This window comes from Nasonia vitripennis, chromosome 5, assembly GCF_009193385.2.
Source record: "Nasonia vitripennis strain AsymCx chromosome 5, Nvit_psr_1.1, whole genome shotgun sequence".
NCBI lineage: Eukaryota > Metazoa > Arthropoda > Insecta > Hymenoptera > Pteromalidae > Nasonia > Nasonia vitripennis.
In genome coordinates, this window is record NC_045761.1 from 7,601,046 (window position 1) to 7,617,156 (window position 16,111).

Consider the following 16,111-nt stretch of genomic DNA (forward strand, 5'->3'; position numbering starts at 1 on the left):
TTTTATTATACGGTAATTTTTAATTTATATAACACAACAGTAGGGACTTCTTTGATCCCATGCAGAAACTCGTATTTTTATTCGTTTTATTTATTTAACCATTTTACTCTGGATCTAAAATATAAAGTTCGATCACTCATTTCTCTTAATCAGTATTTATTCATCAAATAATCAAAGTATTATGAAAAAAAAACAACATTTAAATTTTCTAAGTATATAATATCTACGATATATCAACGAAAGAATTTTGGAATTTTTAATTTTATTTTCATATATAACTATATTGTACGTTATATCAACATGTCTTACATAATCATAATAACATTAAAAGGTTGCACTGTTGTCGAGATTCGTATCAATGCTTATCATGTGCCAATAGACATACAGTTTGCTATTCTAAACGTTGAAGATGTAGCCTACTAATACCACTATTTGAAATAAGGAGCCTTGTTGTGTAATTTTCTAAAATATAGCACTTGGAACGAACAGCAATTTACTGCTATGAATGCCTAGACATTTTATACATGATTATTTTATATTTCATCGTCTTAATATGTCTTAAAAATTAATTTTACACATTAAATACACATCAGTATTAAAAAATTATGATCGTAAAATACGATAAGTAGTATGCGTATAAGCGTTTAAATGAATTATAAAAAATACGCTTTGTATCATCGCACCATTCAGGTAAACGTACAAAAATGTTGGTTCTCTATTAAAAAAAATATCGTAACTCGGTTTCAAACGTAACGAAATTACGCTCAAATATCACCAGGAACAATCAAATCACATCGCACGATAACAACAGTCCTCGAGTTTTTGCATCATCACAGTTCTTTTTTTTCATAAAAACAAGTACCCTATACGCCTAAGTACAAGACGACTCGTCATTTCGCTCACAGGCTCCTTCTCTGCGTTCAACATAACATCGTTCCCATATACGTAAAGTTATAAAATGAAACGCGTAACTCATAATAAAATTGGCTAATAACGTATATAATATATTATGAAGTAATATCTCGACAATGAATGACTCGACGAATCTCATCGGGATTTTTTACGAATCGCGCATTTGAGACCGTGAAAAAGGCGAGTAAAAAAAACGTTGAAGATATCGATAAAAAATACTATTACTCTATCATATTATCTATTAACTGATGATATAGATTAGAACACTTGCAAAATATGTATATTGATAGAACTTTCTTGCAACAACAAATATTATTTAGTTAAAATATTGTTTACTTCGACAAAATATGGTATAAAATAGATTGTCGTTCAGTGTACTTTGAACTTTATTTTTTTTGTAAGTACACCAGAATATAATATGTACAAAAAATTTTGATTTTTGACAATGACTTCGAAAAGCCTACAAATTGACAAGGACGTATAATTAGTTTTTTTTGTAGATCGTTTACTTAATATTGTTTCGCACGCATATCGCCATTCTTTTATAATTTCGTATGGCACATAAAGAAAACGACTCCAGATCAACAATCACAAATCTATATCATAAGTTATGATAAAATATGATATCTACAAACTTTCTTCCACGTGTGTACTCTTTTCATACACGCAATCGTTTTGCAATTTTAAATGCGATTTCTATAGCAACAGGAAATATCGTTTTATACATACAACCATGTAAACATTCTTTCTCCCGTAACTCGTTAATTCCACTTTTCCTCAAAGTACTATGTACAATTATTTCGTTCAATCCAAACCGCGAAATCATCTCAAAAAAAATAGCCCTCAGTGTATAACATATCTTACGTTGGCAAGCTCATCTAAAATTGCAAAACGACTATTTATAAAGAGCCTACACGTGTGCCGCGCTCGTATAGCTCAGGAATAACAGAAACAAGAGAGAAAATACGAGTTAGATGATCGACGTATAAGAGTTCAAGCGGTCTGAGCGGTCTTGGGCGAATTGAGCGGCTGGAGAGCCGCAGCTTGAGCCTTCTGCTCGGCACGACGTTTGGCTCGGCGTCTTTTGGCCTTGGCCTCAGCACCACATGCCAGGAAGTTGTTGTGGAAATATTCTTCGATCTCGGACAGCTTCTTGCCGTGAGTTTCCGGCAGCAGCAGCCAGACGAACAAAGAAGCGCCGACCGAGACACCAGCGAAGAACCACTGGATCGCGTGCGAACCTGATCGTTTTGAATTAATTTTTACTCGTTATGACGTTTCTTATTTTTGTGTTGTTTGAAATTTTTTAATAATAATACTTGCCTCCTAGAAACTGCGTTAAATTTCTATAGCTCTGGACGGCTGCAAACATGAGTATATTGGCGATGGAGTAGCTGATGGAGTGAGCCATGCCTCGGATTTCCGTCGGGAAGAGCTCGGCCGTCATCGTCCACGGGATCGTCAGCATTCCCACCATCGACGTGCACACGTACAGCAACAGACAGGCGACTGGCACCTAAGCTCACGAGTTTTCGAGTTTTTTCGTTGATATTAAAATCTCGACTCGTCAGAGTATATCTTAAAATGTTTCGAACAAAGCAACTCACCCAATTGCCAGTCTTGTCACCAGCAGTGATCCTCATCGTAAAGTATCCGGACACCGTCATGCACACAGCCATTCCGAGGGACGACACGATGCACAGTATCCTCCTTCGAAACCTCCTCAACAGCCAAGTATTGACCATAGAGCAGAAGAACCGAGTGAGCCCGACGAGGATCGAGGCGATGTAGGGATCGAAACCAGCGCCGACTTCCTCGAACCAGGTGACAGCGTAGAAGAGGGTGATGTAGATGCCGGAGAACTGTTGGAAGAGGAAGAACAGGAAGAGGATCAGCATCGGCTTCCAGCCGGTCGGCCGAAGCAAAGCTCGAAGCTTCTGGACGGCGCCGCCGTGCTTGCTTCGACGCTGCTCGCTGAGCTTGATCTCGTTCTCCTTCATTATCGTCGTGAAGGCCGCCTCTGCGGCTGACACTTTGCCTACGTCTGCTTCGGATTTGTACAGCCTGGAAAATCGTTATGGAGTTTTTTTTTTAATTTTGTAATCGCATCTTAATTCGAGCTAATTTTTAGGAACGATGATTGGATTAAATTACTAGTTTGTCAATTATGTACGAGACAATGTATGGCTATTTAGAAAAAGTCATCGATGTAGCTATAAGACCGCGTTTAATTGACCTCAGGCAAGCACGCTTAATCACCATAGATATGATTAAGTTCAGCGAAGTATAACGTCTCGAGCCGCAAAAACGAGTTATAACAGCCTGACGCAACGGATTAGCTCCACAAATCATAAAAGTGTCGTCAGATTAAACGGCGTCGATACTCTTATACGGCGAACGTATATCGTTTGTTTGCCATCTAAAAAATCTCATATACACGCACAGCCTCGAAAAAAAAAAACAACCGAGTCGAGTCCTTCCCGCAAGGTTATACTCTTTATAACTGTATGCATATGGATCATTTGAACTCTATGCGAAACGGGCATCGCTTTTGCAAACTATGAAATAAAAAAAATTCCACATATACATACCACTGCAAAGCGGCTCGTGCCTCCTCGTATCGTCCCTTGGAGACGAGCCAGACGGGCGACTCAGGAATGATAAACTGGACCAGCAGTACCGGCACGAGTCCGTAGGCGATGCTCAGCCAAGCGACCATACGCCAGGGCAGCAGTGCACCTTTCAGATACGACAGGACCATACCGAACGAGGCGAGAGTCGGACCGAAGGAGATAAGGGAGCCTCGAAGCTCCGGTCGAGCCACTTCGGTGATGTAGACGATGGCTGGGGACGTGGCTAAAGCTACCGATAATCCGGCCAGCAGACGTCCGACGAGGATCATGGGCACGTTCTGGGCGACAGCTATGAGGATCCAGCCGATGACACAAGGAAGGGCGCCGAATTGGAGGCAGCGGAGCCTGCCGAATGCCTCCATGAAGAAGCCGCCTATCATCGCGCCGACGGGGGCTGTTATCACCACTATGCTGGCTGTGGAGTTGAGTAATGTTTTATTTAGTTTTATGTTTAGTAGTTACCGATTTTAGCGATGTTTGAGTGGTAATAGTTGGGTAGGGTCAGACAGCCACCACTGGATTGTTGTAATTATACGTATTATTATTATATTGTAATCCATTTTAAATATTGCCCTTTTAAACGATTATGTGTATTACCGAGGTTGAAAATTTTTTAATAGTTTGAAAAAGGAGAAGCACTGGTAGCATAACTTGTACGCTACATTACAGGTCAAGGCGAAATCCGACAGTGAAAGAACAAATACATTATCACGCTTCGCTTGCCTACTATTTTTACATTTTTTACGCTGTCGTCATTTCATTGACGCTAGTTTTCAAATCCTTATTTTAAAAGTATTTAAAGAATAAATAAATTTCATGTGTCTGCCTACTAGATCAGTATAGTATTTTCCCTTTCATCCAACTCAATAAAAATAAAGACTGTACAATCAAGTAATTATTCCGTGTCGAACACGCAATCGAAAACTAAAAAATCGACAGGATATCATCGATCGCAATTTTAAAAACAAAAATTCAAGTACAGCCTCACTTTACGAGGGCAAAACGCAATAATAATAATAGTCATAGCGCCAATTACTTCGCGTTCTTTCCATGGATCGACAGATAAGTCAATAAGTGCCTATTACATGCACCGGCCGTTATATTTCGCCAACGCCGTCTTATCGCTCATTTGTATCTCTAATGAAGGCCGCTACCGTTTCCAGTTATCTCATCGAAACGAGTCTTCGAAACGAATTCTCTCTTTTTTTTTGCAGAAGAGTAAATTAAAAAATTTTAATCTCATTCTCCGAAGCAATAACTCACCGATCCAGGACGTTTCATCCTTCGTCGCGTGAACCTCGGCGTCGTCCTTCTCCAGGTTTGGAATCAGAATTGCCGAATAAGCCATGCTGAGGCCCACGGCGATGTGGAACGTCGCCGCGATGATGCAAGCGGCGATCTATCGATAAAAAAATTCATTTTTAAATTTTGCCCTATATTGATTTCGGAAAAAATGATATAATAAGCTCGACAGGGTTATTTACTTCAGGCACAGCTGTTTTAAGGCGACAGGGTTCGGCGTAGCCTTTGTTGAGGCTACGACTCGAGACGATAGCATCTTTGAAGCACTCACGTTCGTTCTCTTCGATATTTTTCGACGCCTCCTTCTCAACACTGCGAAATAGAAAAGTGGGATGTTACACGTGACGTTCGCTGTATTAACTGTCTTAGCCAGCACATCGAGAGAATCGAATCTTTTCTTTATGAGCTGTAAAGCCTATTCCGTTGTCGTATCGACGACGGAATGTCAGTCGGCAGCTTAGAGTTGCACAAAGCCGGGAGATTGAAAATGGTAAAAGCGACTTTGAAAAAAATACGTTTAATTGTCGATCGCGGATGAGTAATTGCAGAAATTCAGCGTCGTTCGTGCTGCTGCCTCAAGACACACGAGAGCGCTCGACGTTCCCTCTTGGCTAACAATCATTGTGTAATGCACGCGTATGTACATACATCGTGTGAGGCGAAATTATACAGCGAGTTGGCGCTTTTTTTTTTCATCGAATACGCGCGTATAAGTGCCTACTTACCGGCTGTTCTCGGAAAGCAATCTCGCGAAATCAGCGCATCCTTTTTGGAGCGAAAAAGAACGAAACAATGGGTTTAATTGACCGCAAATTTACAAAGGGGGCTCGCGGAGACAATGAAATCAATCGAATTCGTGTGACGCGAACGACGGTTACGCGCGTTTATCACAAAGCCAGAGCCGTACACGTGCAGGTGTATGTATACAAATTGCTGATCGATATAATGATTGGCGATGTCTGTCTCTGGGTGTGTAAGGAGAGACTTTCAATCGACGTAGGACTAATGCGCTTATCGTTTATGGTGCATTGGCATGTGTGTGCTTTGCTGACCTTGTTCGGGTGATGAATTGCGCGTACGAGATTTGATCGAATTTAGAGCATATAGTGCGCATGATGAGATTAATTTTGGATTATATTATATATTTCAAAGACGTACGTACAGACGCGGCTGGTTTGAATAAAATAACCATTGTATGCAAAGTAGGAACGTTGACACTAGTTTATGCTTCTATACACTGTCTCTATATTAAAGCTCGTATAATCAATCAGAAACTATAGACAGCAAACTCTATGCTAACGCGTACGCGTTTTACAGTAACGTTGCAAAAGACGTATGAGCTTGTACGAGAAAGAAATAACATTTCGGTATTTTTATCTCGCATCGATAGTAAAGTCGGCTGTAAATCATTGAACAGTTGCTTCCCCCATCGAAAGAGATGAAGCAGAGAGGACGAGTATACTTGAAGAGCCCATAAAGAAAATGGAAAAGCAAAGTTTTCACGAAAGTTTCCAATATCGGCTGTCCTTGATTGGGTAAACTACTTCCAAGGAAGCCCAATGTTTATCTCTGCACGAGCTACATGCCGACAACATTTGTTTTCAACTATGCGAGGCATATCCTTCGCGCCGAGGAAATTACATTTGAAAGCCTCGTTCATCCGCAGCTTATATAGCCGGAGAATATTATAAGGTAATTTGCGACGAAAGAGTCAAAGTCTCTAATGCATTGCCTCGAAACCTTGAGAGCCGCGTTTGCCCCGAGACTTTTACCGTCTCATTACCGAGTATACACGTAACAGGCAATCGGTTAAAGTAGCGATAAATTGATTATATCATCGACAATGTGATTGAATTTCGTGCACAAAAAAGAGGAAAACCATCGGCCAAGTTGCATCTCAGTGCCGCCACGTGCGTGTAAGGCAGCGAGTAAACAACTTAATCGGTCCCACGTGGAAAAGTCATATTCCAGGGATAAATAAATTGGAAACGAAGCTTCCGAAGTATATATACCGATAGAGATTCTCCAACAGCTCACGTATGCATGGAAAGATGTCAGTAGTCCATCATCTCCAATAGATTTATGCAACAATGGCCGGGGAGTTAAGCGACGCGAGCGTCGCTCATAAATTTCGCTCGATTGGCCAAGATTCTGCGCCACTCCTTTCACGCGCGAGCAGACCTATATCATCGTATAGCTCTGGGAGTGTAATGCGTGACCGAGTGACAAACGCGCGATGATTTCTGCTCTCCTAACACGTGATAGGCAGCTTTTTACGGGCGTTTGATGTGTTGTTTTTCAATAGCGTTTTTTTCGGAGGGGCCACTACGATCGAGATGCGAAGAGGGCAGATACGGGTTGGATCAGAGGAGAGAAGCATTGAATCTTTATTTGCGAACGCGGCTGGAGCGAAAGTAAAAAATAGCCGGACAGAAAAAAGCTTTCAAAAAGACGACTGTACGCGCGCATGGACGTCATCGTTTGTTTGCCGCGACGAGCCAGTGCCGCGTATACCTATATAGACGTAACACCCGCGCGCGGAATCATTGTTGGACAGCGAGCCGCGCAATGTAATGACGGTTTATCGCTCGGTAGTATCGTAGCTTCTGTATATTTCGCGATGATCCTATCGTACGAATCGGCCTTTCGAGTGGTGCTTAATTATACGTTATATCGATTCCGATCTAGGTCTTTGAAAATCGTAGTTTATACGCTTAAAAAATCACGATGGAATCACTCACTGGTCGAGAACTTTGATCCCGTGCCAGTCACGCGAATTCGGTACAGGAAACCAGTGGCTAACCGCGTGAATTCGCCTCCGAGGACGGGCTGAATTACATATGCAGGTTATTTATTTGTTTACCCGGCTCGAACACACACGCGAGAGAAGACTTATTCGCGAGAGTTGACTAGACTCGAATTCCTAGATCATTATCGCGCCAAGCGGTTCGCTCGTAAATTACCGGGACGTGATTTTTATCTGTCGGGGGAGCTTTGATCATATGGCGATATTTGACGAGGATTTCGAGGGTCGTTGCACCCACTGCGTCGCAAATCGCTTTGATCGATGTTTTTTAAACTATTCCAAGTGATAGTTATACGCTCAGAAACATTTTTTTCTCAAATCTCCTTCGGAGGAAAAATTTTCCCGACGTACTTTACGGCGCTTTTTCCAGCATAAAAACACCTACGCCTATATATGATTCAATAAGGGGAAACAAAGAATAGTTGACACACCGCGAGCTAATCAAAGTAAAAGAAAATATTCTTCAAAGCCTAATAACTAGCGATCAACGTCCCAGAGAAAGGGCGCAATTTGCTGGAACAATAAAAAAAGGTGCGAGTAGCTCTCGACCCACGCACACGACTTCAATACATCGCACCGGGAGTTTTCTTAGGAGCTCGTATTATGTGTGCGCGAGTGTATACCCAGTGACCGTTTCACGTACTTTCCTTGTGTATACGCACGGAAAAGCTCGATTTGATCGAGGCTTATAAGCTGATTAATTCTTCCACGAGATATCGATGATGACTCGGCAATGCGTCGATAGCGACTGTTTTGTCCGCGACTACCGCAATGTGTACTGTTGCACATTGTGTATAATGACATAATAAACGCGCGTATCGGTTTAATGCCAATATGACGCTTCGTTAGCGTTTAACCAAGTGTGACGATTCCTTTACCGATTAGCGCTGCTTTATCGATCGGATTAATCGATTTCTTCGCGGTTTGTTTTTTTTTGCACTGCTTTCTCTGATTTTTTTTTTAAATCGACGTAAATCATTCAAATAGTTGTGAGAAAAAACGGGACACAGGATTCGTTTCAAGAGGACACCTACGCATTGAGAATCAGAGGAAGCGATAAGCTACAGATCACAAGTGGGCGAAGCGCCACAAGTGGGTCGCGAAAGTAAGGGCTGACGGATCATCAATCATCCTTCCTTTCAAACGAGAAAACCGATCGTTCTCCCGCCCCGACAGTATATATTTTCTTTAAAAACTAATACACACAAGTACATGACGTAATCTTTATTCTCCACAAATTACAATACACACATGTGTTCAAATCGCGCCATCCTCTAATACACACTTACCTCAGGCAATAGGGATCCATCTCGAAGAAGAAGAAGAAGCAAGTCCAGCCAACTTCTTCCCGAAGGTGTAAATTCTCTCACAGCCGCTTCGACGGAGCTAATTAATCGCAGTCGTTCGACACACCCTCGTCAGCTTATTGTTAGAGCGAGGCACGCTTGTCCAGAGGCCATCGTCTCTCTCTCTCTCTCTCGGTTCAGCCTGAAAAGAAAACAGTATTAGCAGCCAGTTGCATAAGATTAGTCGACGCAGTCCGTATAAACATTTGCGCAAAGCATTGTTTGCGCGCTTTTTTTTTGTCCTTCGCGAGCGATAACACTTCAAGTTCAAACCGCGATAGGTATGCTCGCAGCGATAAATCGAGACATTTCGAACTATGAAAATATTGTTAAATTTCTCGAAAAAATAAAATACACCGTGATCAAATCGACTTTCATAACAACGGATCGGCCTTACGTAACGAGCCGTCATCCTGATGTTCTTTTTTTCCAATCTTCAATTTCTGCAAAGCATAATCGCAGCGTCGTAAATCACAAAGGACGGTATGCAAATTCCTTTTGCTATACGTGAAACAAGAAAAACCAACGAAGAATTTCGTCCGACTCGATAACGACGTGATCTTTCGCCAGACGTTTCCTTCTTCTCTCTCTTCCTGAGAGCGAATCACGGGGGGTTATTCGCGCACGCGGAAAGACAGATATTCGAGGAACGCCTGCTGATCAGTAGCGTCGCTTAATGGCACGCGTGCGATTTCGATTCGTTTGGATTCCATACTCTATTCGTCGGCTGTGCGTAATCGCGAGACGAGAGAAAAAAAATTGTTTTATCGGTACACAACTATCGCGGAAACTCGCAACTCATCTTTCGGATATATCGTATAAGTATAGAAAACATTGTGTCATGGTCGCGCGCGCGCCGTGGAATTTATTCTTAATTCCAAACTTACTCGAGCGAATTATACTTCGATGTATAACGATTTGTTTTATTTTTCGTGTGGCTGGAAGCTACCGTAGCTTTGGATTATGGCAAACTGCTTCGGCCGAAGTCTGAAGATCGACTGTCGCGACGCAGCCGCCGCTTCTTCGTTATGTCACTGTTGCGGAAGTAATTTGTCGTCTCTGGGGATGCGCGAGTGTGCTATACTATACTCTTGGCGATTTGCTTTGGAGATATTGGCTCTTGATTTTTAAAAAATTTTAATACGATTCTACGACCTGTAAGATTCAAACGCATCAAACCGCGTACGCGAAAATTTTCAGTTAAACAAACCGCGTGGGACGACGTCATGAATTTGTGCAGTAAGCGTTTTGCCATCGGAAAAGTGATTACACGGTGCGTCACTGTATTACGGCCGCTCGTATGCGCGAATGTGACATGTACATACGCGAGTACACGTTATAGTTTACTGTAAATTGCGCAAACTGGACTGTGCAAGCGTATCGGGCTCACGTGTTCATTGCTCATTATGTTCCATCGGCTGTACGAAATGCAAATTTCGACATTTTTCAACCGTCCACACGCTACTACGGTAATTTTATTGTCACCGACTATAATCACGCCGTCGATCGTTACATTCGAAAATGATCGCAAATACACGCGCGAAGCTAAATCCAGTGCGGACTAGATTCTCATTCCTCGAAACGAGCCGACGTCATATATCTATAACTCGCCGAACAATCGATCAACGTCGCGCAGACAAAATTTTTGAAAAAAAGAAGATCTCGGCCGCGCAGGTATAATCGGGGAAAAAATAAAGAAGCACAATATAATATACCACCCCGAGTTTTCAGGGGCAGAGAAAGAGCGAACGAGAGAGAGAGAGAGAGAAGCGAAGGTTAAGGCCTTTCTATAGCCCCCAGGTGCAGCACTCGGTATATAGAGCCACATCGCTTTTGGTTCTCCCTTGTCTCGCTGGTTCTGCTGCAGGTCTCCGAGTCTCTTTGTCCTCGAAAAGGGCTGCCCCTTTGCCGCGCGTATAAGTACACAAAGAGCTCGGCTCGATTTTCTTTGTCGATCCGAACTTTCGAACGTTTATTTTTTAAATTTATGCCTATGCACTCGGTGGCTTATCTCTGCGCGTTTTCGCGCGGGCGATTTATTCTTCGCAAAAAGTCAAGCGTCTGCGAGAGAGAACAAAAAAAAGAAGAAGAGCGTAAATCGCAGACTAGAAAGGCGATGCAGGTCAGTTTTTATTTTTAGAGTTAGCAGTTTGCGCTGCGTTAGCGAGCCGAAAAGCGAAGCTGTAACGTGATGACGCGAACTCGAATATACTCTATGTATCGTGAAAAAAAAAGGACGGAGATAAGGAGGGCTTTTTTTCAAGATCGAAATCTGCTGAAGACACAAGGTCAGGGAATCGAATCAACCGTTGCACATAGCTTATCGCTGATGCATTCGAAGAGCCGCAGGTATATCGCAATGGGTGTTCTCTTACACTATAACCGAGAGAGAAAGGGATGTGCAAGTTCGAGATTACCAAACAAAAGCTCGCCGTCTACAATTTCACTGCTAATCGCTGTAGTCGGATAAGCCGGGAATGTCTTCATTCGCGAATTTTCTTTCGTCAGAAAGTCACGCGTAGGCTCATCGACAAAAGCGTACACGAACAACTGCTTCGCGCAATGCACCCAACGGACAATCTCGTGAGAAACTATAAATATATGTATAATATAAGCGCATAATAATCAAAAGAAAACTTACCTGCGAATTATCGCCGGTGGAAAAACTCGCGCACTCGAAGAAAAAAAACCAAAATGAACTGTGAACTCAGCTGATCGTCGCCCTCACGAGGAGTGAACCTGTGGGAGGAATTCACTCGCTGCGTGGTGCTAGCTGCGCGCTGGTCGGGCCGCGACTGAGCTCACATATACACTTCGCTCGATTCGCTTATACTTACACACGCGGCTCAGCTGCGTTGCCTGGAAACGAGCCGCTCTGTGTGTATAATACTGGACGCTTCGACTTTTCCGCCGACTGTTATATACACGGGAGAGAATATTTTCGAGCGCAGATGTGCAGTGCTTTGACTTAGATCTGGAAGTAGCTTCCGAGGTAGTATATCTTTGTGCGTTAGGGATGTATACCTATATAATGCAGTTATAGTGGGGGGAGTTTGCTCGGCGTTGCATAAGTGCGCGAACTTTGCGTGCGGCGCGTGGGTGTGGGTTTTTATATATATGCGGGAAAAGTTTTTAATTGCTACGAATTAGGCTGATGCGTGCATCGAGGAAGAACGCGCCGCTTGTTTTGATCGATGCGAATTCGCGATTGGACTGCAACGAGTGTGTAAATATTGATATTGTTTCTTTATTTGCAATTTATCGTTGGGCGAATGTTTTATTTTTTTCGCGGGGAAAAGTAAAAATCGGCTATAATCTGAGCTTCGGCACTTGCGCGCAACGTCGGTCGTTGCCCTTTGTTACGCTGGCTCGGCACAGCAGCCCTAAGCTCGCTTCGAAATTAAAGACGAGCGGCTTCGCGTTTTTTGCATGTTTGCGCGTATCTGCTTTTTACTACTCGACGGAGAGGAGCTGCCTGCGATGTATGTATTTTTGCTTTGGGAATTATGGTGCTGTATGCGTGCGTTGCTTTGTTAAAATAAAGAAAATAAGTTTTTTTTTTTATACTGATGGCTTTCTATTTATAGTTTATATTCTCGTGTGATGGAATATTGAAAGGAGTTTTAGATTGTAATATTTGAAAAATCGATGTAGTGTATAACTGGGGAATCTGACGAGTGAAACGACGAAAAGCAAATTTTGTGCGTGTTTCAGATGACCTACGATATTGTCAACCGCTTCTTTATTATACGCGTCCACAGTGTCTAGAGACCCTATCGATTATCACAATATGTTTGTCTGTAGCTGATAGCATCGATCGTCGTCGCTTCTCAATCCTTCTTTTATCTAATTAGACTCTATTTGATTCTTCAAAAATTAACCCCATGACTCGCGCCTTTACATTATAAAAATATTCATTACATGTAGTAATATCAACTAAACGGTACAAGTCAGTTATAATTTAAATTAAAAAAAAAATCAAGCTCCAAAGAGCCATTCTTCCTCGTCTGTACAAAAACTGACCCCTATTACACGAGACGCTCGACACACTACAGCGGATCGACGTCACAGAGGTATACAGTTCGAAGCGTAAGGGAAAGAAGGAGAAGACGCGACGAAAGAGGGACAATAAAGACGACGAGGAGCGAAGAAAGACCGGACCGCTACACATGAAAAGCAAAGTGTTTTCCGGTTAGCAACGGGACAATATATAAGCGATCTCGTGGGCTCCGCGGGCTATATCTCGAAGATGTTTTCTAGGATACGCATATATCTGCTGATGTGGAAGTAGCGAAAGGCTAACCTGAAATGCTAATTCGAAAAATTGCCGAGCAATCGGTATATACATACGTACGCAGTGAAATCGATATTTTTACGCCTTGTAATAATAGAGAGACGTCGACGCGTCGCTTATGGTGAAGCCGAGCCTAATCACCGTGTTTTAGAAAATTGTTCTCTTGCGCGCAGTCTTAATTTTACTTTAATAACAGCGTAGCATATAATATCGAGTGTTGCAAAAATTCTTTAAGAAGCCCGTATACACAGGCGAAATCTCGAAGACGAGTATAATAGGGACTCGATTACAAATCGATGCTGAAATCGTATAGGCTCGCTTTATTAGCCTTAAACGCTCGCTTGGGCTCGAGAAACTTCGAAAGAGCAGTAAACTTAAAAAAGTGTCAACGAGCAATCGTCGTTAATTTTCTTCTTTTTTGCTTTCGGTATACATGCGTACACGAGGGTGTCCTATATATATATATATATATATATATATATATATATATATATATATATATATATATATATATATAGGCGCCTCGTGTCTATATAGCGACCGAGTTAACGCTCGCTTTAATCAACGCAGCCGCGACTCGCTCGCACATCAGGCGACGGGAGACTGCGAGCGCGAGATGATCGACTGTGTGTATATATGTATACAGGCTGCACACGCGGCTTTAATATCGCCGGGAGAGTATGGAATCAACGGTTTCTACAAAATTGCGAAACTCGATCTTGTCTTGGACTTTTTTCTCCGGCGACGCTGATGATTCGTTGCGTGATAATTACCGCGGCTTTGTTAACGTTCGTTTAAGTTAGTTAATTCCTCGATGCAAATGTTTTCTTGATTATTCGCAGCGATTGACGCGGTGGAGGCGAGGGAGTGGACTAGTTTTGCGGGATTCGAGGATTAGAATTATTTTAACTCAAAAACTATATCAAAGCGATTTTGTTGGTAAAAATGTTTTGTGAAAGCTACTTTGTATACGGATTATTTAACATTGATCCGCTGAGATATCGGCCAATAAAATTAACTTTGTCGTCTAATCGATTACTAGCAATGTATATAGCCAGTGAGATAAGCAGTGGTTGTATAACTACTATAATTGCGTATAAGCTTGATGATAATGCATTAAATTTTTATTTAAAACTATCTTTGTTTTTATTTTAATTTTATCAAAAGGGGGTGGTTTTGATCGAAGACTTTGCCGTCTATACGCACGTTTGGTAATTATGATTATTTAATCAGATTTATTCAAACAAATTATCACTTAAAACTGCACTAAAAAAAGGATGGAAATAGCAGAAGAGTTAAGCGCAATCTGTGTGGAGACGACCTTCATATCTGACCGATGATCAGTGAGAGAGAGAGAGAGAGAGAGAAACGTTTCCAGAAGGATTGCATTGTCACGAGGATGAGGGTAACACAGTGACCGTTATATTTTGCAGCCGTTAAACAAGTTCAATTAATCGTTTAACCCACAAATATGTCCAATAAGCGAGCGCGATGACGTTACACACACGAACGCGAATCGACGTCATTTTTCACTCTTGAAATGCATCTTGTAAGAAGGTGAAAAAATTTTGTAAATATTTATTTTTACAATACGCTTATCACTTTTTCATTCAAGTGCATTTAAACATGACGCATTGTGGACACGTCTCTTTCGATATTTTTTTTTTTTTTAATTTTGGTGTGGTGTGAAGGTGAGCATAGAAAGTGAAAATAAAACAAATCGACTTTCATTCGCAAATGAAATTCAGCTCGTTACATACGTAGTGCACGTAAGACTTGCTCGATTGCTCAGTAGACCACGATGTACATGACATAACATCTACGCGGGCATGTACATGATTTGTTGCCGCTAAATTGACGCTATGAAATCAGCGATCCCATGAAAATAAGAGCATACCATTATAGACATGCTGTTTCTAACTCCAAGTAAGTTTGATTTCGTGGTTAAACAATCTCCTTCGACTCATTAAATTTTTTCAATCGTCTCACGCCAGTCCAGCTCGATGTTCGAAAACTTCCTTAATAAAACCAAATTGCAATTTATAAATAAACGAACGACTCTGCGAAATGCAATTATAATCCAAGGATTCCGCCCACTATATATACACACACACCATCCTATTTATTTTCTCATATCTATAACTGGTACACCTAAATCGCACTCATAAGAAAAGATTCGATTCGCAAGATATTTCAAGCTCTCAAAAATCAGCTGTCGTGCAATGCACACAATTTGGCAGCCTTCGCGCGGAGGAAAACAAAAAAAAAAAAACAAAAATAAAAGAAGCAACACTCACAGACAGCAAGTCATCGGCGGAAACGTGGGCGCACTACATCCGTCATCGTCAAATCGAGCACTATACTACTCCTCGAATTCACACACGGCATAACAACAACAACAAGAGCAACATGGATTCGAAGCGAAACTGTCTCCCCATTCACTCAGCAGTTCAAGTACAAACGTACACACCGCACAGGATAACAATACTACTCACGTGTGATAGTCCATCCTCTCCTGCGATCGCAGAAGTCGCTTATCCGGCGACTGCTGATCTCAAGGAAGCAGCAGCGAAGGCAGTCGCATACTTCCCGAGCCGTATATCGCGAGCAGACTAAACTCCCGCACGGCTGCAGCAGCTTTTGGCACGACTTTTAAGGTCGACGTGCAGCGCCGGACGATCTTGCCCAACGATATTCTCTCTTCCCCCGATCGCTTTTATACACACCGCTCGACTCTCGCGAGATCACCTATATAGCCGTGTACGCGAATTATCGAGTGCCTATATTTGTTTACGATTCCGCGACTGCACGGACGCGC

General features: G+C 42.1%; 1 protein-coding gene across 5 annotated transcripts; it reads right to left on the bottom strand.

Moving 5' to 3' along the window:
* Positions 1-222: 222 nt before the first annotated feature.
* On the bottom strand, positions 223-15,998 carry LOC100120989 (facilitated trehalose transporter Tret1-2 homolog). 5 transcript variants are annotated; one of them, XM_032600795.1, is made up of 8 exons: positions 15,789-15,998; positions 8,943-9,141; positions 5,030-5,159; positions 4,809-4,944; positions 3,504-3,960; positions 2,520-2,976; positions 2,236-2,428; positions 223-2,153 (listed from the first exon to the last, which is right to left on the bottom strand). In XM_032600795.1, the coding sequence occupies exons 2-8, from the start codon at positions 8,960-8,962 to the stop codon at positions 1,906-1,908; spliced, it is 1,641 nt and encodes a 546-aa protein (XP_032456686.1). In that variant the 5' UTR covers positions 8,963-9,141; positions 15,789-15,998; the 3' UTR covers positions 223-1,905. The 5 variants fall into 5 exon arrangements, with proteins under 5 accessions (XP_032456686.1, XP_003424447.1, XP_031787863.1 ...); XM_003424399.5 differs by lacking the exon at positions 15,789-15,998 and adding an exon at positions 11,641-11,976; XM_031932003.2 differs by lacking the exon at positions 15,789-15,998 and adding an exon at positions 9,887-9,999.
* Positions 15,999-16,111: the final 113 nt, after the last annotated feature.